The following is a 25,761-nucleotide window of genomic DNA, read 5'->3' on the forward strand; positions in this document are numbered from 1 at the left end:
AACCCTGAATCGAAAATGAGAATGCATGTCTAAACTTCTGCTCTATGGAGTTTCCAATCCATCCAACTGTCCTCTCTGTGCATTCTCTGGTTGAACAAAAATTTTCGACACTGCGAATGAAGGTAATTGTGTCTGAATATATGGCCAGACAATCTGAGCAATCTTGCAAGCTCACCATGGATCAGAAAGTATGTATTCCTCCTTGTCAGCAAGGTGATAACTTGCTGGTTGATGCATGTCAAGTCCAAGTCATAGGCAGGCTGATTTGCTCATAGAATGCTATCAGCACGCGCGGAGACATCCTAATTGGTCTTATTTACATCCTCCAGTTAGGGCCTGACTCATAAACAAGACGAGTCTCAAGAAAAGCTTTAGGCTTGCAGAACTAAGCAAGAGCTTGCGCTTGGTTCGATAACAAACTTCATTTAAGTTTTTAGGGAATGAATCAGGCTTGAACAATTCGTAGCAAAGCCTGGTGGAGTACCCCTTTCATTTGACAAGCCAGGCGTAGAGCTTGGCCTGCCTTGGCTTGTTTGCAACCATTCTAATGTGGGCAATTCCTTGTATCCAAATGTTGCATTGGCTAAGCTCTGGCATATGTTGGTACGTTGAGTTTATCCAAATATCCCTCCCAAAAAAAACAGCAATCCCAATTAAAATTATTCCACCGGGAGGAGTGGAATAACTTTTACTCTCAAATGTTTCTCCTTTCTCTTTTATTTTTTTTCCTCTCTCTCTCTCTCTCTGTGTGTGTGTGTGTGTGTGTGTGTGTATCTATCCATCTTGTCATATTTTTTATGTAACTTAATAACTCTCAAACTTCAACCAACAAGGAATATTATTAACTCTAGAATAAGTGGATAAATGTGGGATACCCAGAGTTAATATTTATTACCCCTTGGTTAGCTATCTATATCCAAATGCAGCCAAATATCTTGGCTAGACCTTGACGTGCAACTCAAAGTGAGAAGTAAACAGATGACTATGATCTTAATTTGATTCAAGATTACTCGACATACTTCCACTTTTGGGCTAAAGAAGATGATCAAAATAATCATGACAAAACCAAAATCAACTGCTTGCCCTAGTTGGTATATGGAGGAAAAGATGAACAAAACAAAGTCTAGATTTCAAAGGCTTAAGACTGAAGTTTAATTTTTCCTTCAAGGGAAAGAAAAAGAACAGTAAGCATCTGAAAAAAACATGCAATTCAGCACAATATAAGCTTTCGATCTTTATATCATCTTTAACTGTGGGTTGATAATGTTGCTAGGTAAAGTCAAACATGTTAAAAAAAAAGCTCCATCTGCCTTAGCATTTTATAACTACAATAGCTTCCCTCTAGCGCAAGTACAAGAATTCATTCAAGTATATCATTCCAAATGCCTCTGTAGGGGAAGTAGATCGTGTTGCATTCAGCATCCGAAATCATAAGGGACCAGTCCTTGCAGCTCCGGTCCATTTAGTCTGCTGTTGTTGCCAAAACTGAAATGCCAGAGGAAAGAGAGAGCCAAATGTTCAGACATTGTTAAACATATGATTGGGTTTCAGTATTGCAACACTTTGATGCCTCCACAAGGCAGGGAAAGAAACAGGCTAGCATAATATAGTAGTAGAACTATATCTATTTGTTTAGGTTCATCCAAAATACTGGACTTTCATACCCATAGAGAATGTATAGTTGCAGTCCCATATAAACAAGAAACTGTCAATGATTATAGGCAAGTTAAATAAAATTCACAGCATTGCAGCCAAAATATTTATTTATGTACATCCATGAGCCACATTACAAGTTCACACACAACTTGAGTTGGTTGCATTACAGAACACTGGATTAGAAGCTTTCTACAGAGTGATACTATAGTTTTTAGTACATTAAAGTTAAAAGTTGGTAAACTGTACCTAGGCAGGTTCATGCACCATCGTGATCATACATTCATGCAGGTGATACATTATGGGGCTATTTGGAGCCTTATAGTTAAAGCTGCAATACAACTTAAGTAGCATTACAATTTAAATTGCAGTATTTTACTTACAAGAAAGCTCAACTCGTGCACTTGGAGGAGAGATTGGAAAAAAAAGAGAGGCGAAATGAGAGAGATGGAGAGAAGAGGAGGTGTAGCCATAGAGAGAGAAGTGGAGGCAAGTGAGCTCGAGCCTAGATGGGAGAACGACATAATATTACTTATTTATAAAATATATTTAATTTAGAAATATTTATTTTGATATTTTAGTTTAAATAGTATAATAAATAGTATATATGATATAAAAATATAATAATAGTTTCTATAATATTATTACACTATAATAATAAAATATTATAATGCATATTATATTATAAATTATTATGCTATTTAAATATAATTATTACAACAATATAATATAATAAAATATATCAAATTCCTAATAATAAACTAAAATATAATAATACTATTATATTATTACCAACATAATAATATTTCTATACTATAATATATTATAAATAGCAAGGTCCGCCGTACCGGTACCGGTCGGCGTACCGGTGGCGGCCCGGACCGGTACAAAACCGGTCCCGTACCGGTCCGTACCGGTGGCGTACCGGTCCGAACCGGTAGCGTACCGGTGGCGTACCGGTCTGAACCGGTCCCGTACCGGTCCGAACCGGTCCCGTACCGGTGGCGTACCGGTCCTTCAACAATAAATTACCGGTACCGGATTTTACGCTGATCCGGTACCGGTCCCAGGCCGGACCGGTACGTACCGGCCCGTACCGGCCGGTACGGACCGGTACGGCAGACCATGATAAATAGTATATAATTATATTATATAATACAATAACATTATTATATTATATTATATTATATAGTGTTATATTATCATGTCATATCATATCATATTATGATTACATTTACCATGGATATGGACATATGATAGTAATTATATTATATTATGATAACAACTGCATTATATAATTATTATCATTATATTATTAAAATGTTATGAAGACAAGATTTTAACCCATGCCCTTAAGGTAATGGAAGTGCTCTCCTTGCAAGTCGACTTGCAGCCAATTTTGTTGCAAGCTAACCTACTGCAGATTAGACTTGGGTTGCAAGGGCCTTGCAGCTTGACTTGCAACCTACAGTCCAATTACAAGCATCGAAACATGTGGGCTAGCCTGCCTTATAACCGGCCTTGCAGTGCAAGGTCGACCTGCAGCATGCCAGGCAGACCCTAACACTTGCATGAGATGTTCGAGCCCCACATTCTCATAAATGTGAGGTTGGCATGTGTTGGTTTACACAGCATGAATGCAAAAGAGGTGATCTTTTGCTACCCACTTTGTAACTATTTATTCTCCAAATTACTCCTCTATATATAACAAGTTTATTTCCTGGTAGGAAGGATCTTGATGGAAGAAATTTCGGCTCACATGTACGCAGGAAAGAACTTGATGCAATTCTTTATAATTCCAATATTTTTTCTTTTTTCGCTTCGATAACTTATGATGTATGTATGTATGTATGTAACAAAGCTATGAAATCTAGCAATTACATTGTATGTATGTATGTATGTATGTACGTATGTATGAACAATAGCTACTACTAACATGTATATGTAACAAAGCTATGAAATCTAGCAATTACATTACATGGAAGATGGACAATGTAATAAGGCAATAATCATACAACCTCATGAATGAATGACATATACTAGAGAGTAGAAAGCATATAAGGGAAAATGCTCAAACTATTTAACTGCAACTCCAAGCCTATATATTTATTGCAGCAATTTAAAAGATTGCTAGCTATTTAACTGCAACTCCAGGCCTATATATGTATTGCAGCAATTTAATAGACTGCTAGCTAAAAAGTGTATTTTCACTTAAAAGGGCAACACTTGATCTCTTAAATATTGGTTTAGATATGTCTAGCATAGATCAAAGTCTAAAGCAAATATACCTCCAATATTTAGGCCATATGTCAAAATAAGAACTTTCTATACCATAAACAAACAAAAGATGCAAGTAATGCAAATCTTAATCCACTATTTTACTTAAAATTATCAACACACTCTTAGTAAAGTGTTCTTTTGAGAACTAGGTTCAAATTAAGCCCGCCCTAGATCAAGGTGAAGGCTGGATTCTAATCTACGTGTATCAACACCTAGTGACTTTATCAACTCAGCCAGTTGGCACGCTCCACTCTCACTATACCCTTGATCACTTTATCTTCTACTTTCATTATAGTCAAGAAAGATTCCTAATAAGAACGTTTAAAGGCAAAACATATCGTCGATGATTTAGAGAGTCTAAAGACTCTAACCATAAGTTAAATAGAAAGTTCTATCCCATATTGAAGATGGGTTTTCCAACACTACCTCTGGATGGGGAAGGTAGCAAATGGGCCATCAATTGGAATAGTTCCACAAAGATCATTGTTTGAAACATCACTGCAACAATTAGAAGCACCACTTCAATGCCGAATCGTAAAGCCATGAAAAGAAATTTTAAGAATTTTATCCTTGTTATTCTTACAAGACTTTTAGGTTGGAGAGCGTCACAAGCTCTCTCGGAATGGATCCTGAAAGCTTATTGTTGTTCAGACGCCTGCATCAATATTTGCAGAAATAATTAAAGGGGAAATTTTTAGACCAAATCGGCAATGATAGCATTTAAATAAAAAAAACAGAATCTTTCTTATGATCACCAGGAAATTGGGAAACTTACAGGAATCGGAGCGACTTCAACTTGGCAAAGGACTTGGGGATTTCTCCCTCCAATCGGTTCCCATACAAATCCATGCTGATGAGGCTCTTCAAATTGCCCAATTCTTCAGGGATCTTCCCTTCGAAGTTGTTCCCGTAGAGCTCCCTGTATTCACCGAGCAAAATCCAACACCAACCATCAACCAAGATTTCATCTTTGAACAAGAAAACATGCGTCCAAGGAAGCAAAGATTTCAAGGGACAAGTGCTCACAGATACTGGAGGTCCTGGAGGCGGCCGAGCTCGGGAGCCAAAGGACCAGAGATGTTGGAATTGCCCAAATCCCTGGAGAGAGAGGCGAAAAAAACAAAACAAAACAAAAAAACTTATCTTTTTTAGAGAGAAAAAAAAGGGGATTACACGAAGACAAGGAAAGGGGGGAAAGGGGAAAAGGGCGCACAGGCGGATGACGCGGTTGCGAACATCGCAAGTGACATGGAACCAGGTGCAGGGGTTGACGAGGCTGGGGTTCCAGCTCTGGAGCGCGTTGCTTGGGTCGGAGAGCCTCGCCCTCAGCGCTTGCAGCGCCTCCCCTGTTTGTCACGAACTAAATAGTAGTAAGAGAACATCAAAGATCAAATCGACTCAAATTTGGTGGCAAGGAGAAGAACCCACCAACACCGATCTAGCTCCATCTCTTCCTTGGATGGAAGGGTGGTGGAATCAATTGAACCCAAAAGACAAAGATATGTGAAGATAAGGGAGAGTAGTACCTTCGTAGTTGGTGGACATGGCAGGAGCCGCAGCAAGGAGAAGAAGGAAGGAGACCAAGGCGACACGGGACGCCATGTGTGTGTGTGTGTGTGTGTGTGTGTGTGTGAGAGAGAGAGAGAGAGAGAGAGAGAGGTAGAAGCTTTTGGAATGGCGGAAATGGAGGGAGGAAGCGATGGGAAAGAGGGCTGGAGGCAATGTTGGCGGTCAACCTGAGACGTCGTAGAAGTCAGCAGTCAGAGGCGTGGGAACGGGGTTCGTATGGTTTTGCGCGTGGGTGGGTCCCGCGGGGCAGAATTCGAAGGATCGGGTTTGTATCTTTCCCGTGAAAGAAGGATTCACCTTCCCTCGGTCGTGTCCACTGTTAGATCATCCACAGCAAAGATCTGAAAACGCTCCCAACTCCCATGCAGCCGGTAGCACAGATCTTAAAACGACCGATGGATGATCCAATGGTGGATTCGTATGGAAGTAGGAGTCCTCTTCTTTTGCAAGAAATATACCATCCTTCTTCTTGTATATGTCCCTAACGAACAAACAATTGTCCATCCCTTATTTTTTGAGGTCACAAAAAAAAGGCGCAAAAACATATAGAAACTTCTGATGAAATTTGAAAAACAATGTAGCTCCCACAGCGCAAGTAGGGTGATCGATATCATCTTAATTTGGTCCTGCTTACTCTTATTTTTTAATAATACTGAGTCAGATTCTTTTTCTACTAGTATCAAATAGAACAAGAACAAAATCTTCGTATAAGACTTGCTCGATTTAGATCGAAAAAATTATATGGATTCTATGCAACCATGTGTTATGGCTCGAATTTGTAGCCAATCCTATTTTCGATAGGAGCAATTGACAATTGAATCCAATATTTTTTATTATTTTACTATCCATAAGAGTGCAAAAAAAAATCCGGCTTCAAGTTGCTCAAGAATAGTGGCATTGAGCTATTTGCTTTCTGGTGTAATATAGCCAAGGTTGGCCAAGTTTGGCTTTCAAATTAATTATGAGCCTAAAGATGGAGACCAAGCTTGACTCATTTATTGTCCGATCAACTGCAATTAAATTTAATTTTGAATTGTATTTAACACTAGTATATTTTTATTAGCTTGATGATCCTAAATCAAGTCAAAATTAATCAAGCTTGGTACAAGCTCCATTGAAATTTTGACTCCAAGCTTGAACCAAAATCAGGCTCAAGCTCAAATTGTTCGATCTGTAATTAAAGTTTAGCTGATTCCAACTAATTATATAGTCTATTAATTATAGCCTTAATATTATCCTAAGCTTCCCAACATCAGCTTTTTGATTTATTCATATTGTTGATTAGTTGTATTCTCTTACATATATTTCATATTAGAGACCTAATTGTGAGTCTTAAAGAACCAAGCCTAATTAAGTTAGCTCTTCTCAGGTTGGATTGAAATCAATTTCAAGCCTCTGATCCAGATTCAAGTTTGATTCAATTATAAGTAAATTTAAACTAGTTCGAACTTATTTTGAGCTGAGCTGAGCCTCAGCCACCCTCCCAGAAGAACTCAGGATAATAAGAGAAAAAAAATATTGGACTCATATTTAGGTGAGATACCTGCATAATTATATTGTCAGTTTGGATTTCAAGTTTCCGGTTTCGCTTAAGTCAGATCCTAACTCGGCTTACCAGCACTTCAGGTTTGTTTTTGGAACCCAAAAGAGAGAACACAAGCTTGACTGGATTAATAAGCCCCCTTTTACACTAAATTTCCTCTCTTGAACCTAAATAAACATAGTGCTAGAACTGCCTACACATTGTGTGACCCATACAAAATCCCTCACGTAAATGCTTTCTTTGTATTTGAGATCCAGTTCGAGAGTTTACGCATTTCTGGTGCATTTGCAATACAACTCAAATAGATGACGAAATGGCAGAAAAAAAACAGTACCAAACTGATCATCATTCAAAGATGAGCATATTAGCAGATTAAAAAATGATCAAGAAATTTTTGTGGACCATATGGCCAGCTTGATCAACAGCATCCAATTCGAAGACCAGTTGGACAGAGGTACGGAAATCATGTATCACAAAAATCATGATACATACTGTTGGCAAATCATCAATTCATAATGCGGCTTTACTTAACAGCTTGGTGATTGGCTTGAAGCACTGCAACAGGAAAAGAGTGCAGCAGCAGCAGCAACAAAAGAAGAAATACAACAATCTAAATACAGATCATCCATAAATTTCGGAACAAATTTATGATCAAGCCCCTGACCAATTTTGCCACAAAAGTCCGTCCACAAAAATTGGAATAACATTGTTTGCAGATTGCAGGAAGGTCACTTACTCATGATTCCATCACACATCTACATTCAATTTGTTTATTTTATGCACTAAAACAAAAACTTCGAGTCTTCAATATCGGTAGATTCCACAAATAGCTAGCAAGTGAATTTAAATTAGCTTAAAGGGGCAGAAAAAAAAGGAAGTATACAAACTATCAAATTCAGATCTGAGATTTGAACATTTTTTTATTTGGATAAGACACTTAAAAGTTGACTAATTTTTTGTTATATTTCTGTATATGAGTTTTATTCATAGGTAGTAAATACGTAATGTAAAAAATGAAGGATAATCTAATGAACAAAAAAGCCTCTGTATCATCACATATTGTCTTGTATTTGATCTCTGATCCACTTAGTTGCTACCCATTTCTCCCCTTTTATCACTGGACAACTCCCATGAAGTGATAGCTGCATAAACAGCAAAGATCATCAGCTTAACACATGACCTCAAGAACATAAAATTGTTTCTAGTCTAAAAGTCAAACTAAGAAGAGTCATAACAGTTTACAGAGTTTAATAAAGTTTATGGAACAACAATACTACACCAGGACAAACTCAATACTTGTATGAGATAACCAGTATAGCTTTTTTCCCTAGTGCCAAAATGCATGGTCAAGCAATCGAATTGACGATCCATAACATTCTTCCCAATCAACATCATCCAAATGCCTAAAATAAATTTTCCAATGTTTTTGGAAATTTGTTACATATGCACCAAAGTGGAAAAATGATAGGCTTTCAATAGAAAATGAACAATTTATTTTTATCATATATTAGGTTATCCTTTTGGATCACTTGCATCGATTTAGGTACAAAGCATAATGCTTCGGTTATGTCCTGGAACATCAAGTCTTAAGTCATCTGTTTGCATATAGACATCAAAACCATGGTTTGACATAAGATTCTCAAATCTATCTTGCAGAAATGCATAATAAATTTGGATGCAATAATGTAATTTAATCTGATAATAATAAGATCAAAATGCTTTCATATTGAGATTACAATATAGTTGAGAATGTATCAGCAATAAAATATACAAGCAGAGAAATTTCTTCTCCTGGTAGAAAAAGGTGGAGTACATACTGGATCAATTGTGTGATTTGTAAACATTGAATAAAACAGAAGACCATCGCCTTGTCGTGGCTTCACCTTCAAACCTATGCATTTCTCATAATCATAGCCAATGTCCATATTCAAACCATTCTGCAAACACAACCAAATCCTGCATAAATGTGATGGAAGAAATAGATTAAAAGTGGTTACACTGTTGTTACTGCCGCTTACCTCATAAGGAAACATAGTTTCTCCGCCTTCCTCAACATCGGTTAGATATATTAAGAAAGTAGCTACCTGCAAACACACAGTAATTATTTTTGCTTGAGCAGTAAGTAATATCTAAATGAGTACAATAATATTTGTTAATTAAAATGAAGGTTCATCATATAAATCTTAAAAAGTAGCTAGCAACATAAAATGTATACAAATTTACAAATGATTAGGAAGGCTAAACTAGTGCTCAAGACAATAGCCTAAAAATCTACAGCCTTTATTAAACCCAAGAATATGGAATAAGTATCATAATTCAAATGTCAAGATCCAAAATAAGAAAACTGAAACATGGAAAAGAATATCAGCTTCAGCTTAAGAAAAGCTTGTATTCTAAATTTTAAGCAGTTATGATTTTGGATGGTTTCCATTCCTAAATAGGAAGATTTTTGTATAATTTGGATAACATTGTGATACAAGAAAGTGTGAAAAAGCCAATCACCATTACTGAATCAAGAAGCTGAGGTTAAAAAATTACATAATACAAGTTTTTTTGACATAGGCTATTTTTCAGAGTTTGTGTTTCTACTAAGTCATAGACCACAACATAACCTGTTCATGGCAAACATGGGAATTAATGACAATAAAAGACCAAAAATAGATGAGACAGACATGTAAAATCACTTTTCTTGAAGGCCAGAGTAACATTTATTTGGAAAGAAACAGAAGAACTTTTGAAATGAGCTTGGGGGTTACTCATTTTAATCCAGCTGCACACTTAGGTTTGTTGGCAGTGTTAATGTGAGTAGCTAATAACTGTAACAGAACTATTAATAGCAACACATGGATCGGCGTAGCATAATGGTCTTTTTGCTTTTCCTTTCACTCATGTTGTCCATGATAATATCTCCTCTGTACAAGCGGCACTGTTCTTTTGTTTTTGGTTTTAACTTTTCTCCACCTTTCTTTTCAACATGTTGAGTTTTATGATCCCTCATATTATAAACTATACTTTCAAGATTAAATTAATGGTAACGCAATTCTAGAGGTCCTATCAGGTTGATAATTTGCTTGAAATAATCTACGATACACTGAGGGTTTTGATATTGTTGCATGCAAGTCCTTGCTGTATGGTACATCCATGCCCATAGATTATTGGAATGGCACGAGATTACAGGCTCTTGTAGCATGCATGCTAGTGCTTGCTGATCCAGCACTTACTGGCTGGACCAATATGGACGGGCATAGACTGATAAGCATAGGCATAAACCCATTTACATTGCTAAGTACCCTGACACAAGACTGGCAAGGCATGACACAGTTTGATAGTGTATCAAACCATGCCAGCCTATGACTAGCAAGGTTGTGAAGCTTGATACTTAAACCATGCAACATACCAGTCACCAAAGTAAATAAAACTGTAAATTTCCTTCTTGAAATTTTATTAAATGGGTATCATATTAGGATTTTTTCCCCTTCACTTCTCAAATGCTTCATGTAATCTCTTGCATTTGACATCAGACAGACGTAAGGATAAGAAAAATGATCACTTTATTTTTCAATGTCCCAGATTTGTGTCAATTACAAGACAACTTGGTCACCTTGGATGCCCTTAAACTGCTATGACATAAATATTTAGATATGAAACCTGATACAAGCAATGGGTAAGAATAACCTAACACGAAGCCTTGTCCAATCAACAGCCACCACCAAGAGACCAGTAGAGTTTTGGTCCACGCTGTTTATGCCCCCAGATTTATTGATGAACATCCAAAGAAACTGGAAATTTGCATATATAAGATACAAATATATTATACTTACATAGAGGCCTCGATATATCATTATTTGCATATCTACCCCCACAAAATTTAAATTGTGTATATAGGCCCTTGCGTCAATTGTTGTCAAATAAACTTAATCAATGTCGGGCTACAATTAACCAGAAGAGCAAATGGCATGTTTATCCTTACATTAATTCTCATAAAGTGAGGCTAGGGAATGTATGGTGCCTTCCCCCTCATCTAGCATATCCCCTGACCATCCTCTTTCAGTGAAGGGTGGAACACACAAAATGCTACAACTTCAAGAAAGATACTTGCTAGATAACTTTTGTACCCAAGCAGGTAATTATCATGATCAAAAAGCAAATAGGCAAAAAAGAAAGTGTTCACATGTAATCAAGACAGATTTCAGACTACCAATGCAAAACTATCCTTTCCTTGCCCTTTAAAAGACACCAGAAACTGAGAATAATACACTCCACTCTCTTAGACACACACTTAAAGGTGTCTCCAATATGCTGCAAGAACGGCATTTGCAACTAATATCCTATAGGCATACATCTCAAGAGGCAATATAACATAAAGAATATTCAAAAGACTGGTTCTACAAGAAGTTGCAAACTGATATAATTTTAGAACTGAAATGATATTTGGTTGTGAAATAAACTCAGATCTGAGATAGGGATAAAAGCACAAGATCAACTTCATGATCTGTTTGTGTCTGTGATCTGGTGGCAAATAATAGGAGCGGCAGAATGGATATAATCACTATTTTTTTTACCAAAAACCGCTATTTATAAGGGGATTGATGAAGGTGTTTGGAAAAGAATAGTGGGCTACCCTACTAACATGGGAAGAAAAGAAAAAGGATAATGAAGGATTTTAGCAGTGGGAGAGATAGTGGCTTTAGGCATTTTGGGCCAAGCTGGTTAGTTAAACAAGGTGCCAGCTCCAGCTAGATTTCTAAATAATGAATAAAATGATTCTTAACCAAATTGTAAAGACACATTATGTCAAGATCAATTTTATTTTGCACATTTTAATTCACTGTAGTCAGGTCTTAGGAAACTATGTTATGCTATGTCAGGTGTAAAATAAAAAGAATTTTCTCCCCAAAAAAAGACTTATGCTGTAGCTAAGTACGTACCCTGTTGCTTTGTTGTGGGCCATATTCAGCTGGGTTGAATACATCATAATGCGAAGCATATTTCTGTCCAATCTCATAGCGGAGGATGTTGAATGACTGCAACATGATAATATCACCAAAAGTTACTCAACTATATTAGACTTCCAGTGACAGGGAATTTACTAGTTCAACAAAGAAAATGCATAAAACAGTAGCAATATATTTGAAGCACCACAAAAAAGATGCCATAAACTGTAAAAGAAGACAAGTGAGTTCCCAAATAAAATAATTGCATGAGCATTAGCTATTGGTAACTATCAAAAAACACCATTAAATCCCATATATTGTCATCTGCATGCTAGCTAGCCCAGCTAGGATTTGAAACTTCCAGCATTACGTTTTTTTCATTCCTTCCGAATTCTTTCTAAACCTTTTAACAAAACAAACAAGATAAACAAGAAGATGAGCAACAATTCTCCCATCCTAACATTCCTTGAGTCTTCAAAGTTTGATAAGTACTTTTCTTTACTGATTCAGAGAAGATAATAATTTATCAGTTAACTCCTAAGCCAAAGTGGCCTATCAGATTATCACAATACATCCAATAAATATCTGATGAATGCTACTACAATGCATGTTGAGTGAAAAATATTTTAAATCAAAGAAGTATTTCTGTTGGTAACAACAATCCAATCTGCAATGGTTAAAATGTTCCACTGGTAAGTGGAATTCCCATTTGAGAATAGGGATTTAATTATAAAAAAAGCATTCAATATATTTTTAATAGGAAAATTTATTGCTGATAACATATCCTTGAATATTGAGTTCTTTAAGGGGCAGGGGTGGAGGTTAGCAGGGTGGTGTTGTTTCACTTAAAATGCAGGTCTCTCTTGTACAGAAGTAAAAACATTACAACAAAATGAAAAGTGGTTCTTCATTCATTCTAGACCTATACTCTTTCATTTAGATATATTCAAAGACATGTAATGGAGTATTTTCACACCAAGTTGCATGCAAATGTTGACTGCAATCTACCTGTATATCCATATATGTGTCATATTGGTCACTAGCTACGACATGATACGCCATACCGGCCAAATTGGGCAGTACAAGGCGTACTGTGCTGTACTTGTTCAGTACCAGTATTCGGTACTAAGAGACTACCGATACTCGGTACAATAAAAAATTTCGTACCGTACTGTACCGATACTATGTTAGTGTGGCACCGGTATGGGGTCTGGTACCGAAACGGCGAACCTTGGGCTACAGTATGCTTTAATTCTCCAAATGATGCATCTAGAAGTGGGAGGCTTTAGAGATAGCATGTCCTCATATAGCATGCTAGAGAAATAATTTGTCCATCTAAAATAAGATACTTCTTACACATGAATGCACATCGATGCCTCCGTAAATTGTTCAAAGTTTTATAATTTTGATATATATAATCCAAAATCTTAGATGAGAAAAGGATGATTGAATAGTTACTGGAATAATAGACAATACCCTATAATATTAGGCATTGAGTAAAATGGCTTACACCTTCTGTATGGCTTGATTCAGAAATGCATAAGGATTAGGTAACCCAAGTAAATATTTAACCAGCAGGTTTAAATATCAGTGGAGAAGATAGGAGGAAGGAAATGGAGTGGAGACCGGAGAGATATAACACAATAGCACACAAGAATATTATCTTTATTAAATTTCTTTTGGCAATTAAGTAGACAAGCTATATGGATGTACATTAGATATAGCATATGCTAAGAGCATGTCCACTTTCCTATCCAAACTCTAATCAAGGACCATCAAAAGCAAATGCACTCATGAACCGACTCTCTAGCCATACTTCGAATGCTATCACTGTATGCCAAGGTTATGACATCATACAAGGTTGCAATCGACCACTATGATCTCAACTCAATCCAAACACTAAGTATAATATTTACCTCTTAACTAAATTCTGTTTTATCACTCAGCCATTATACATCCAAACACCCATTACATGAACTCAAACAAGACCAATCAATTGTATTCTAACTAAAAACACATATTCTAAGTTTTAATTATGCTTTAAACTTTGAAGAACCCTGCTCAATCTGGAGTCTGTTGATGCCATAAAATCCTATAGTAGCCAACATCATCTCTGTTGCACTATCCAAAACACCTGATAACAATCACATCAAAGTGGTGAACATGGTATGCTGAACCGACCCATACCAGATCGGTCCGATTCCTGACCAGTCTGCTCAGCCCGTGGAAAACAGTTCCGGCCCTGAGCGGTTCCAACTTCGTACTGGTGCAAACTGGACCAGTTCACACCGGTACATCCTTATACCGGTGCGAACCGGTTTGATTCGCACCGGTTTGCTTTTTTTTTAAAGGCCACACGCTGTGGCCTTTTTGACCACAGCACATGACGCTTTTTGACTTTGGCCGACAGCGCGTGGCGCTGTGGCCGCGCTGTCGGCCCTTTCAGCCACAGCGCGTGCGCTGTCCCATCAAATGCCGAATTCGTTCGGCTATAAAAACCGAGTGGCAGTCCAGGGATCGAGGCATCCAGTAGACGAAGGGAAGGGGGATCGAGCAGGGATCCAGCAAAGGCAATGTGAAAAAAAATTAAGGAGGTAACAAAGCGTTATTCTCCTTCCGAAAAAAATCTAGTAAAGGCTAATTAAGGTATGGTTTATTTTTCTTATCTTTTTTCTTTAATATATTTTTAAGGTGCTTAAAAAAAATAGGTCAAAAATTGCAAAAAAAGAGGAGATCATGCTCAATTTGCCGATTTGGGCTTGATTTTTTTTATATGTTGTAGATATGTGCATGGTGACATAATTTTTTTTTGAAATATATATAAGTTATATTTTAATTAAAAATAAAAAAATAAAAATTAATTTTTTAATAAAAATAAAAAAATATTTTTTTAAAAAAAATAGCCATATGTTCTACATAATTCAGAAGTCATTTTAGAGACAGAAATCTTCTTTTTCTGAATTTACAATAACTAAAAAATTAAAAATAAATTTAGTTTATAAAAAAGAAATTATCGTTCTCGTAGGAATGGAGCCATCAAGAAAAACCAACCCTCCGAGCGTGATATTGGCTGGGACCATGGGCACATGCTCGAGGCCCGGCACCAGTTTAAGTGCTAATATTGCCACAAGTACTTCAAGAAAGGAGGGGTAACTAGATTGAAGCAGAACTTAGCCAGCAATTCCGGTGAGGTAGCTACATGCCCCAATTGCCCACTGGAGACCTGTTTGCTAATGAGGCAGAACCTTGTTGACATCAAAGAAGCCAAGGAGATGGCTGCCAAGAAGAAGGTGGAGGTGGAATGCCAAGTCGACTTGGACGCTACGGTACCTAGTCGACTCGATCAGGAGGGCGTGGTAGTCAAGCAAAGAGGGGCACGAATGGTAAAAAGGCACCTGCCTAGCAAACGAAAAAAAATAAAAGGCCCTAATGGAGAGTGTCGAGAAGACCTAAAGCAGCAGCGATGAAGGTTGTGGTGGTGATGTATCTGCTAGCCATGGAGAAAGTGGAGGGCTGTATGGTACACTACTTATGAGACACAGCCGGAGGTTGGTATTTGATACACCGGCGAGTCCTAGTTTACGCATACTACACAGGTTAGAGACCACGGTAGGCCATCTGATAGAGCCCGCAAGGATACCATTGCATATACAAGACGGGCTCCTCGAGGTCGTTCAGGAGGATAGGATGCAGTTGTAGATGACCTCGCATGTGGAGTAGGATCCATAGGAGTATCAAGTTTCGAGTCGTATACTAGATCCTATTATCCGCAGCCTCAGGCAGCCAATGATCCATACGGATACGGATATGGATATAGTGCGTCGGAGGCATCTTCTGATGGCTACTACTCTACGTAGTCCGGAGCATCACACGGGTCGGATTTTACTGCCGCCATATTCGGATGGGCTCCTACACAGTCAGAAGACACCTCTCAGACCCAGAGCGTGAGCAAGAGATCCGACAGTTCCTATAATCCAGCGCACGTTCCTTCTGGATGACTTGATCTACCTCCTTTTGACTATACTTATGATTCGGATATCTACGAGGGCCATCGCCACTCGATCCGATTTTAGATATCCGAAAATATTTTAAAAGTATGTAATTGATTGTATCTTAATTTGAAGATATTTTATGGTCTTCATTTTATGATATATATCAATTAAAAGTAATAAGATGCATCATCTAACTTAGACCTTAAACTTAAACATAGAAATATAAAAAAAAACATGAAAAAAAATAACAAAAAAATATCAAATTTGATTTAATTTCATAGAAAAAGATCCAAAAGAGAGAACCCCCCAAAAAAAAAACGTCGCCGTAGCCAAAATCCGGCCGAACCATCTGAACCGGTCCGGGTCTCCACCGGTGCGCCGACCAGTACTAGTTTGGCGTACCTTGGTGGTGAATCTCTATTCATGAAGCTTCAAGTCTTCCTTAATTAGTTATGAACCCTTGACATAGCACATGACACTGCGTGATACATCTTGACTTGTTTAAGAAGTTAAATCATGTAGTTCTAGAAAACTAATTTGCACTTGCTCCATGTTCACCAATCAATCTTGATGCCAAGCATCACAATATTTCATGCCTGCCACACTAATCTTCTAATTTATAATCTGTTTTTCTGAATGCTAAGATGACTTGACCTACTTTGAGCTGTCATATAGAGGTAGCAAGTGCACTTAACTATCAGCCTTAATAAAAATGCTTCCAACTAAATCTTCAAATCTGTTCTCTCGTCCATCCTTTATAATAACCTAATTTGAAGAAATCTCTTTGGCCATGTTAAAATCAACTAGTGATAACGCTCACCTCTGCAAGATACTCTGAATTATCAAAATGTGCCTTCCCATTCATAATCATTTTCTTTGCTTGCAGGGCTAGAATCTTTGCCACCTTCCCAAGCTTCTTCTTCCTCCCTAGGTTCCAACAGCCATTTCCAATAAAAGGTCCTGAGCCTCTTTCGCTGTACTCACCGACGACATCTTCTCCAAGATCATTTCACCTACCACTTGGTAGATGTGGGACAGTGCTATCTTGTCTTTCTGGTTTTCTTTTAGTGTCTCTTTCCCACTTGAGGGAGCATTTCATGCTCGTGCTCGTCAACCACTTTATCATAGCTATCCCCTATGACATCTATCAACCTTTCAGATGCAAGAAATAATGCATCTTGATTTTCTAGTATCCAAAGTTTATATATATATACATACATGTATATATATATATATACATACATACATGTATATATATATATATATACATACATACATGTATATATATATATATACATACATACATGTATATATATATATATACATACATACATACATGTATATATATATATATACATACATACATACATGTATATATATATATATACATACATACATACATGTATATATATATACATACATACATATATATATATATACATACATACATGTATATATATATATACATACATGTATGTATATATATACATACATGTATATATATATATACATACATGTATATATATATATATATACATACATGTATGTATATATATATATGTATGTATGTATATGTAGACATATACATACATGTATATATATATGTATACATATACATATATATATGTACATGTATATATATATGTATACATATACATATATATACATACATACACATATATAAGCAAATATCTATATATACACATACATACATATACATACATATGTATATGTATGCATATGTACATCTGTGTCTATGTACATATATGTATATGAGTGTGTGTATATATAATTGAGACTTGAGAGCATATCTAGTCTCCTCTCCAAACTCTAAAGAAAGATCATCACAACCAAACACATCATGAACTGACTCTAGTCTCAAAAACTATTTCAAACTGTATCACAAGGCCAAGGCTGGGAAACCATTCAAGGACACAATTGGCCTCTCTAAGGTATCCAAATCTGCATCAAAAATTAAGTCAAATATAACTTATATTTTATCTACACTCTATCTTATCATGCACATATTCTAAGTTCGGATTGCACTTCCAACAGTTAACTTTTAGCAGTGCCAACAAAAAAGAAAAGGTGCTAAAGCTGTCCTTTAACCATCAACCTAACCAACAAGGCCTGTATCACCATACCTAAGTCAGCTTACAAATCATCCAGTAATCCTCTAAAAGCAGCAAGGGTTCATGTAAAATCATTAGGATCGTCAAAGGATGAGCTACTAGTATTTCTTTAGATCATAGGCCTTTTGGTTCCATAATATTAAGCTTGTAAGTTTGGAAAATGCACAGTTTCCAATATGCAATCATAAAAATTATGAGTTCTAATGTATTAGGTAATTACCCTGTGGCTTGTTGAGCAAAAAAGTGGCAGATATAACTCTATTAATAAAACATGGAGCATAACAAATCAATTTATATGCTTAGAAAGTATGCAATAAATTAACCACCAATAAGAAGAAAAGAAGTCTTTAGCACATCAGCATTCTTAACCACCCATCTGGTACATTCATCAAAATTATTCAACTAGTTTCACACCTGCACTCTTAGCATGTAGCTCATGCTGTCACAGCATTTGATAGGAAAGTGATTTAAGGATTGGCCCTAGAAGCTACCACAGAGGTATCTTTTGAAGAAAATGTGTAAAAAGGTATTACAGTTCACATTGTTTGTTAAAACTTGGAAGTATGAATAAACAACTATTAAGTATCTGTACAAAAGCATTTGGAACATACCTCCATATTTTCTCTTGGGATCATGGTAACTCTTGAAATTTTTTGCTCGATCTGGTCTAAGATTCCAGTTGAATCTTCCGATGCACTGATAAATGTCCCTGAACTGTTACCAGAAGCCAACAATTCAGAAAAGTTCCAAAACATAGTGAACCAATACAGGTTTCATCAGTCTTTTATTAGTCACTAAGGCAAAAGTAATAATAAATGTGAATCATATACAACAAATGAGATTGTTGGATAAAAAACACTAATGAAGATGAACCTGCAGCAAAAAGTATGCAAGCCAATTAACCATGAGATGAATTATAAAGCAGTAAAAAATACACTTCCTTCAAATCCTTTAATTTACCTAATGAATTATGAGCCCAGAGTTCAAAATATGCAAGAAAAAGTTTAAATACATTGTGACGGATTGGAAGACATCATTAACAAAGAAGTTCTTCATAAGACCTAGAAACTTCAACCCTAACACCATATCTGCAATATTATGCCAAAAAAAGATATGCAAGTCCACATCATGTTCATGCACAGAAAACTTCCACAACCATCTTCTGGAGAATGTCTCTTGCAAGGTCTGCCATACTGACTGTACCAACATACCGGTGGGCGCCGGTACCGGTACCGGTACCTTACCGAACTGAACCGGTACCGTACCGAACTGAACCGGTACCATACTGGTTTGGCTAGTTCGGGCCAAAAGCCAAAAACAATTTGGAGCCGATACGGACCGGTCGGTACGGGCCGGTACCGACCGGTACGCATTGCGAATGGTCAGAACCAAAAAATGTAGTTGTACCATACCGGTTCTGTCCGGTACCGGTACATACCGGCCCGTACTGACCCGTACCGATCGGTACGGTAGACCATGGTCTCTTGTGTTATCACAAACAATCGAAAGTCAAAATTTATAATATATTAAACTTTGCCTCGATATTTGTTGTTTGAAAGAGGCATGACCTCAGACTCAGAGACAAGGTAGGCAAAAAAATATAATACAATGCTCAGTTTATCGAAGAAAGATCGCGAATGCAAAACTCAGATTATAAGAAACATTGAAAAATTATTGCCAGTGTCCAGCATAACCAATCATTAGGTGGCTACTTCTAACCTCTATTCTTTTCCCAATCAACCAACAATTTTAATTTGTTAAGATACAATTTATAGGAGGGAGAAGAAGAAACCACATCAAACCCAGCTCGAAAGCATGAAATAGAAAGCCTAAACACCTAGTGAAAAAGCACAATAAAAAGAATGAAAATGGCATTAGTACTTCTACAGCAGTAGACAAAACATACCTATAGTTTTGAGTGCTATAAATGTATCCAGGAGATTACTCCAAATTTGTTTCCCTTCTAAAAATCAAAATGTTTCATCCAGGATGACAGACAGCACAAATGATGTGAATAGCCGTCCACCTAATACTGTTTAATTTAGATTATCCTAACCAGTAGCCTGGAAGAAAGAATTCAACATATTGGACTGATCTTACTCCCATATCCAAAAGATTGATGAAATGTTCAAAACAGAGAAAGAGAGGGTCCAGATATATTAGATATTAGTCCTTTGAACCCTGCCAGCCTGCACATCACATACTTTGTGTACCCTAACTGACTGCTTTTTTACCAGTAAAGCATGGCCAGAATTTTTTCTGTGCAGAAAGACTGCAGAAAAGTATAGCCGCATTTGAAGACTTAGTCTTTCCAAATCTTTGCAGGGTGATGAGATTCATCTATTATGAATCTGAGGAATACTTTCACTCAGAAAAAAAAAAAGCACTTTTTTTCATTCTCTGAGTGATCTCCACCAGCTGTCATTAGGCACCTTGATCTCATAACTTCGATCATCCCATGTTACAAGCACAACTAAGCAGACTTCCAGTTCCAAAAATTCAGCTTCATTAAGTCTATATTCCAACTTTGAACCCATATGAGATTATTCTCACTCTCCATGTGATTGTAAGCAAATAAAGCATCTTTTATCCCACTCCATGGCCACGTTATATGCTTTGGTATAGTCAGATGTAATGAAAGGTCGCCTAACCATCTTTCCAACAAAATTTCACCAAAATCTACATCCCATGCTTAATTGCATGCCCATGACGAAATTGTATTTCACAAGTCCCCAAAAGCTGTCCATTGATCGATCTGATCATTGCCACAATGGCACTTCTGGTAACAAGCCCTCCATTCAATACTATAGCTGGTAGGTATCTCAACTAAATGGGAAGGTATCAAGATTTTAAAACTACAAAGAAAGGAAAATTTGCATTAAAACACAAAGATGATCTTTAATCAACCATTTTTCATATGACTCATGTTCTATAGGGCAAGATCCTTGATGTATTGTTTCATCCATGCATCAGCACAGTTCTGGAATATAGGGATACCAGATCAAGGTTGATATTGATCTTTCATTTGGATAGTCCACCTATAGAGTATCTATGATTCAAAACTAAACCATGTCCAGCCCTTAACAGAACTCATCTTTCACATTTAAAACAAACTTCTATAGCACATTGTAGATGTGAGCAATCATTCCTTTTTGCTACATGACTTAATCCCAATTTCCAAGTAATCACTAAACAAAGCCACATAAAACACTATTAATTTCTTAATATCAATACTAGTTAGCATCTTGGCAAGATAAACTTCTACTATTCTATAACAAATAATTCACTAGTGTCTAGAAAAAATTCACTCCCAAAATCAGATATAAGATTTTAAACAGCTAAAAAAAAAAAACAAATAAGAGGAAAAGGGTATTTCCAAGGGCTATAATATTTCTAAACAAAACTATATACTAATGTGGTCCCCATAATTATATTAGAGTTAACCATTGCACATTAAAAGGATAATCCTCCTAAAATGAGCAACCTCATCTATTCCATAATTTCAACACTTCTTTACCTCTCATTGATCAAAACTACTAAGACTGCAAATTTTATAGGTTTCGAACTAATTACCCTATCCAAGATATTGCATGGAAACATTAACAAAAGAAAGAGGATCAAATGGTTAAGTATTCGAAGCAACGTTTTAAAAAGTGGAAGCCACATGCATGTAATTAGTTCATGGCGTAGCACATATGTGGTATGCGGCTGCATATGAGGTTCAAATTTTAAATATTTAAAATAAATCAAATATATATATATGGTTAAAAATTTGTAAATAAAGCATACAAAAAAATAAGTACATGCATTCAAACTTATTTGGGTATTTCAAAATGCATATATTAAGTTCTAGAATAAAAAGACATGTTAATAAAATGACAATATGATCCTATTCATGCTCAACTTGTAATAGAGAGTAAACTATAAGTCACAGCAAAGCATTGTTACAAGTTTATAACAAAGTTTAAACTTTAGAATGCATACTTCATAAACAAAAGAGACAAAACATGTAGTACATACATGTAGTACTTAAGTTATGCGAGTGCATATTCAGCATCTGGTGCATAAGTGATCAAATGTGCAGTATGTGGGTGCATATGCAGCGGCTTGGGCATAAGCAGCCCAGCACATAAATGGGCCATATATGGCTGTGGGATGCAGTACAGGGGCTTCCTTGGCATATGTGGATGCATAAACCTCTTTTTAAAACAAGGATTCAAATCCTAAGATGATTTAGTATATTCAAAACTTTAAGTTCAATCCGCACAAAAAGCTATAATAGTTATCTAGTTCACAGTAAAGTCATCTGCCCCAGGCTACCCATATACAAAAATAAGAAAAACCATCCATTCACCTCTATCTCCGGCTCTATAAGTCAATTTAAAATAAAGACCACATTCTTTTTGTCTTCTCCCACACATCAATGCTTTTGACGGTAAAATTTCAGAACCAGTGCACAATAATATCCCTTCAAGAAACTCTCATGAAAGCAACAAAGATAATAGATAAAGAGAAACTTAGTAATAGAAAACTTCTATTTAGGTTGCCACAATTGCTGCATATATCTCTCAAGAAATTTGTTTCAGCACCAGCTTCTTAAGCATTTCCTCTTCTAAATTTCTTAAAAAGATCTACTTCCCCGTACCCACACCTGAATTCAGTCCTGCACTCACTCTCGCTTCAAAACCTACCAAACCGGAAAGCAAAGAGGAGCTCTTCGGGATCCGAAACCTCGTTATTTACTTTCCAACAACATTGAATTCTGCATGAACTCTTTAGATATCTAAATATAAAAAATGAACAAGCGTTCTCCAAAAAAGTACACCAATCAACTAAAAGTAACTGTTGTCATAAAGGGAACACAAACAAAGGAACATGTATGTGATTTTCTTCTCTATTACAACATTAATTTTAATGGATTTCTTCCAAGAGAATATAAAAGAATGTTTTACCTTGTTCTTATTCCTTTGGTGTTTTCCACAGTTTCTCCCTCTCGTAAGGCAAGTGTCGATGGTTCTAGGCTTGGTCTAGCAACTTTTATTATATTTCGGCACTCTTCTTCTGTTGCAAACTTTGGGAAATATACTGCTCGAGGTTTCCAGCTCAGAACCTACTCCCAAGCATCAAAATTACAGAAAGTTTTAATCTTGTTTGTTGAGACATTAAAGTAACAAAATTAACAATAATGGAAGCCAGTATATATATTATGCAATAATAAATTGCTGCCATGCAGCACAGCAAGGTGAAAATTGTATAACTAAATTATTCTCTAGTACCCTATTTACACTAGATAGTGCTACTAAGCTACTCCTCTAGCAAGCTATGAGAGCTTGCAAAAGGCCCAGTGAACCAGATTTCTCATACCAGTTGCATCCTAGACAACCTGAGTGCTCGAGATAAGGTTTGCATGAGTCTGATGATCCCTTAGTTCCATTTCAATCAGTGCAAATCCTAATTATACAATTGGATGATGTTGAAAAAAAATTCACGTGAAGAAAAGAAACTGAGGTGTATTAGCATCTTGGATAACCTATTACATAATTTCACAAGCTAATTTCATCTTAAGACTTCCAAAATAAAATCAGCAAAGAAATTATATCAAGTAAATAGAGATAAGTTTTCCTATCAATGGCAAAATACAATTGGTTTTTAATTATTGTTTCTTCACTTTCTTGCCCTGAATCTATAAAATTGAATAATAAACATCCAATTCGACATACAACCAAAATTACTCCTTTCAGCAAACAAATATTCCAAAACTGTGTTTTGCAAATTGCAACTAGTGCTACTAAGCTACTTCTCTAGCAAGCTATGAGAGCCTGCAAAAAGCCCGGTGAACCAGATTTCTCATAGCAGTTTCATCCTAGACACCCTGAGTGCTCAACATAAGGTTTGCATGAGTGTGATGATTCCTTGGTCCCACTTCCATCAAAGTGAACCCTAATTATACAATTGGATGATGTTGAAAGTATTTCATGCAAAGAAAAGAATCTGAGGTGCATTGGCGTCTTGGATAAATTATAGTGTAATTTGACAAGTGAATTTCATCTGAAGACTTCCAAAATAAAATCAGCAAACAAATTAAACCAAAATAAATGAGAAATAAGTTTTCCTATCAGTGGCAAATAAAATTGGTTTTTCCCTTTTTGTCTCTTGCCCTGCATCTATAAAGTTGAATAACAAACATCCAATTTGACATCCAGCCAAAATTACTCCTTTCAGCAAACAATTGTTCCTAAACTGTTTGCTTCGCAACAACTACAAATAGCTTCATCACTTAAACCTTAGTAGATTTGAGAGTATAAAAACTAAATTTTTACAGCAATCAATGGCTTTCTTTTGAATTCTATCAGAGACATTAAGAATAGATTCATTCACCATAACTAGAATATAACAACAACAAAAAAAAAACCTGGAAGGCGACTGAAGAAGGGCGAGACTCTCCGGTCTCCCCATGGGGCATCCCGGGCAAATCCGACACTTCCTTTTCCACTTCCAGCAGCCTTCCCCGAGGCACGCGGCCACCCGAGAAACGCTGCAAGCCCAGAAAGAAATCACAATGGAATTCCAAAAGACGACGAAGAAGAAGAGATCTAAAAGCAAAGATGGAGATGATAAGGGGATTCACCACGGAGAAGAGGAGGGATCCGTAGAACCCAGCAAGAAAAAAGAGGGAGCAGTAGAAGAACACGAGCGGGAGCTCAACCTTGGCCCTCGCCAAGCCCCATAGCGGCCTCCCCTTGCTCGCTTTCATGAAAGAAGTACGAGATCTTCGCTCGCTCGAAGGAGGGATAGCGGGGGAGACCTCGTCGCCGCGCGGCGCCGCCCGGGTGGTGTCGGGTTTCAAAGGAAACGTCCGTACGGCGGGAATTAAGGAATCGGGCGGATTCAGGAGATCACGGGACGGATTCACGTCCCCGGTTTTGTTTACTGTGGTCACCCATGGAATTGGGTCTTATTCCCCGGTGGATTTATGCGCGGGAGATTGTGAATACCGCGTGGCATGGGTTGTTGGTGTCTTAATCCGACCCGGAAACGCAACAAAACCCCCTTTCAGCCAAGTCCGGTCTGGAGTTTCCGGTTCTCCAATTTTATCTTTCCTTTTCTCTGACCTGGACTCGAAACAAGTGAGAAATGGTCTCACAGTTTAATTAGATCAGATCGAACAATTTTTTTTATTAAAGATCTAATAGGTGACTCAGAGAGAGAGAGAGAGAGAGAGAGAGAGAGAGAGAGAGAGAGAGGGGGGGCCTATGTGTGAAGAAAGATCGCCGCATCCTCTTTTTTCCTTATTAAGTGATGCACACTAATTGGCCTCTTAATATATAATGTAAGCTTATTTGATACATATATAGTAGCAATCCAATATACATGATTAGTTGATATACACTTAGCAATATAATTATTCAACATTCCAATACATATTTTTAGATAAATTGATACACAATTTTTAGAATATGATCGTGCACTACATGGCCAAGTGATATACACTTATCAGCTTCTTGATATATATTAGGAGCTTTTAGGATACATACCTAGCAGTAACTCATACATACTTTCAAGTAAAGTGATATATAATTTTTAAAATATAGTATTCACTAGTACACACTGCATTGTGAGGTGATACTGACTTAATAAAATAGTTATCCAATACTCTA

At 36.8% G+C, this 25,761-nt stretch overlaps 2 protein-coding genes across 2 annotated transcripts; both read right to left on the minus strand.

The window, feature by feature from the left end:
- Nucleotides 1-1,209: 1,209 nt before the first annotated feature.
- LOC103719792 (leucine-rich repeat protein 2-like) lies at nt 1,210-5,691 on the minus strand. The gene is made up of 7 exons (XM_026809506.4): nt 5,460-5,691; nt 5,147-5,279; nt 4,960-5,031; nt 4,709-4,852; nt 4,517-4,588; nt 4,360-4,431; nt 1,210-1,485 (listed from the first exon to the last, which is right to left on the minus strand). Exons 1-7 carry the CDS (start codon nt 5,533-5,535, stop codon nt 1,416-1,418), a joined length of 639 nt encoding a protein of 212 aa, XP_026665307.3. The 5' UTR covers nt 5,536-5,691; the 3' UTR covers nt 1,210-1,415.
- Nucleotides 5,692-7,947: 2,256 nt separating this feature from the next.
- Nucleotides 7,948-25,044, minus strand: LOC103719793 (putative prolyl 4-hydroxylase 9). The gene is made up of 8 exons (XM_008809193.5): nt 24,732-25,044; nt 24,516-24,638; nt 23,056-23,213; nt 18,715-18,817; nt 11,974-12,069; nt 9,064-9,129; nt 8,863-8,982; nt 7,948-8,187 (listed from the first exon to the last, which is right to left on the minus strand). The coding sequence occupies exons 1-8, from the start codon at nt 24,855-24,857 to the stop codon at nt 8,098-8,100; spliced, it is 882 nt and encodes a 293-aa protein (XP_008807415.1). The 5' UTR covers nt 24,858-25,044; the 3' UTR covers nt 7,948-8,097.
- Between the last annotated feature and the right edge of the window lie 717 nt (nt 25,045-25,761).

The sequence above is a fragment of the Phoenix dactylifera genome, chromosome 15 (assembly GCF_051530095.1).
Source record: "Phoenix dactylifera cultivar Ajwa chromosome 15, Ajwa_hap1_PhDact_Kaust_v1.1, whole genome shotgun sequence".
NCBI classification, from domain to species: Eukaryota; Viridiplantae; Streptophyta; class Magnoliopsida; order Arecales; family Arecaceae; genus Phoenix; species Phoenix dactylifera.